Source organism: Sphaeroforma arctica, assembly GCF_001186125.1.
Source record: "Sphaeroforma arctica JP610 unplaced genomic scaffold supercont1.5235, whole genome shotgun sequence".
NCBI lineage: Eukaryota > Ichthyosporea > Ichthyophonida > Sphaeroforma > Sphaeroforma arctica.
The window spans coordinates 1-1,968 of NW_014035323.1; the positions used below are offsets into that span (position 1 = coordinate 1).

The 1,968-nt window shown below is 41.6% G+C and overlaps 1 protein-coding gene across 1 annotated transcript; it reads left to right on the forward strand.

Moving 5' to 3' along the window:
• Positions 1–20: 20 nt before the first annotated feature.
• SARC_14877 (hypothetical protein) lies at positions 21–1,657 on the forward strand (the record flags this gene model as incomplete). The annotated part of the gene is made up of 3 exons (XM_014290992.1): positions 21–149; positions 819–917; positions 1,580–1,657. Coding segments are annotated over 3 exons (306 nt in total), but the record flags the coding sequence as incomplete, so codon positions are not given.
• Positions 1,658–1,968: the final 311 nt, after the last annotated feature.

The following is a 1,968-nucleotide window of genomic DNA, read 5'->3' on the forward strand; positions in this document are numbered from 1 at the left end:
CATCCTGGTCTGTCCATCGTATGACCATTCACATGGCTTGTATTTCATATCTGCAGACGGCTGCTACTGCAGCCTATGAGCTCAGAAGCCAATTAGCCGACGCACAACAAACAGTCGAGCAATTGGAGACGACTCTGCGTGACCTTAAGGTGTGTGACGTGTGCAGTTATGTTGACTTAATGATATTGTGTGAGTTTAGGCTCGGTGGTGCATGTGCGTGTTGTACATGTAAACGTTTATGCTTAGGATCAGAGGGAGCGCTCAAGTACTGTTTGGTGGGTGTTCGGTACATGATCCCATACAGTAAAACTGAACAGAAGTGTGAGATTAGCGATTTGTAAATCGGCGTTGGTTTTGGCGTCAACGTTTTGAAGTGTCGGTTGAAGCAAAATGTGGTACACACCAACGTATAGGATTATAAACGTATATTGTAAACGTTCTATTGCAATGGGTAGTCTAATTCACGTTTTCTGTGGTATTGGCTGTATCTGGGTTCTTATCTCCGAGTGGAGTCGATACTTCTGGATAGCCCCATGACACTATCATGGACGGGTTTGTATCCCGTGATCAAAGTGTAAACGTGCACCGCTAAACGTGGATAATAGAGTGCGCCGTACATGTGTACTTTCATGCACATACGTGCCTACATGTGTGCCATGTGTGTAGGTGTACTCGTGTGCATATAGTTACATATGCTCACATATGTACGCACAGATCGAATGAACCCTAAAACCCTACGACGCAGACCATGCGTGTGCAGTGCTGTCCAAGTTGCAAGTGCCTAGCACCCCGTCTCACTCGGCTGTCCCACACATCAGGAGAGACAACATCAAGAGGCGCAAGCACAAACATTGGACACTGGACTGAAGAAGGAAGAGCTGGAGACCATCGTGCAGCAACAGACAGACACCATCGCGGTAGGGTGGCGTTGTTGTTCTCTTTTTTTCTTTAGGTTTTAGGGTTTAAGGTTTGGTATTTTTAGGGATGGAGTTGTTTTAAGTTTGAACCCGAAATGTTTAAGTTGTTATAAGTTGAATCGCTAAACGGTTACGTTGTTATGGTCTACACGTCTTCATTCAGAGAATCGATTTCTGTGTACTCGGAAGTTATGTGGTGATTGGAATAGTCCCTTAGTCCACTATACGTATTAATGTACACACACACTTGCACCCCAGTATAAATTACATAGCACACACACACATGCACGTTAACATAATCTATATAGCACACTCACACATGCACCCTAGTATAAACTATATAGCACACACACACATACACCCGAATATAAACTATATAGCACACACACACATGCACGTTAACATAAGCTATATAGCACACACACACATGCACCCTAGTATAAACTATATAGCACGCACACACATACACCCGAATATAAACTATACAGCACCCACACATATACACCCGAATATAAACTATATAGCACACACATGTACACCCGAATATAAACTATATAGCACACACACACATACACCCGAATATAAACTATATAGCACACACAGCTATCATAACAGGAAGCTCATGTAATCACTTGCACTGCGATGTTCCCAAATGGTATCAGGAGCTGACGTCCAATATTGATGATCTGGAACAGAAGGCGCAGAAGTATCACAACCGAATGGCTGTGCTTGAAGGGGAGGTGTGTGCATACGCATTGCATAGCGTTTGCCTACCTCATGTGTCCATGTTAATATTACTTACAACAGCAGTCCATGTTTATATTACTTACATCAGCAATCCATGATAATATTACTTACAACAGCAGTCCATGTTAATATTATCTACAACAGCAATCTATGTTAATATAATCTACAACAGCAATCTATGTTAATATTACTTACAACAGCAGTTCACGTTAAAATTATTTACAAATGTAGTCCATGTTAATATTACTTACAACAGCAGTCCATGTTAATATTACTTACAACAACAGTCCATGTTAATATTACT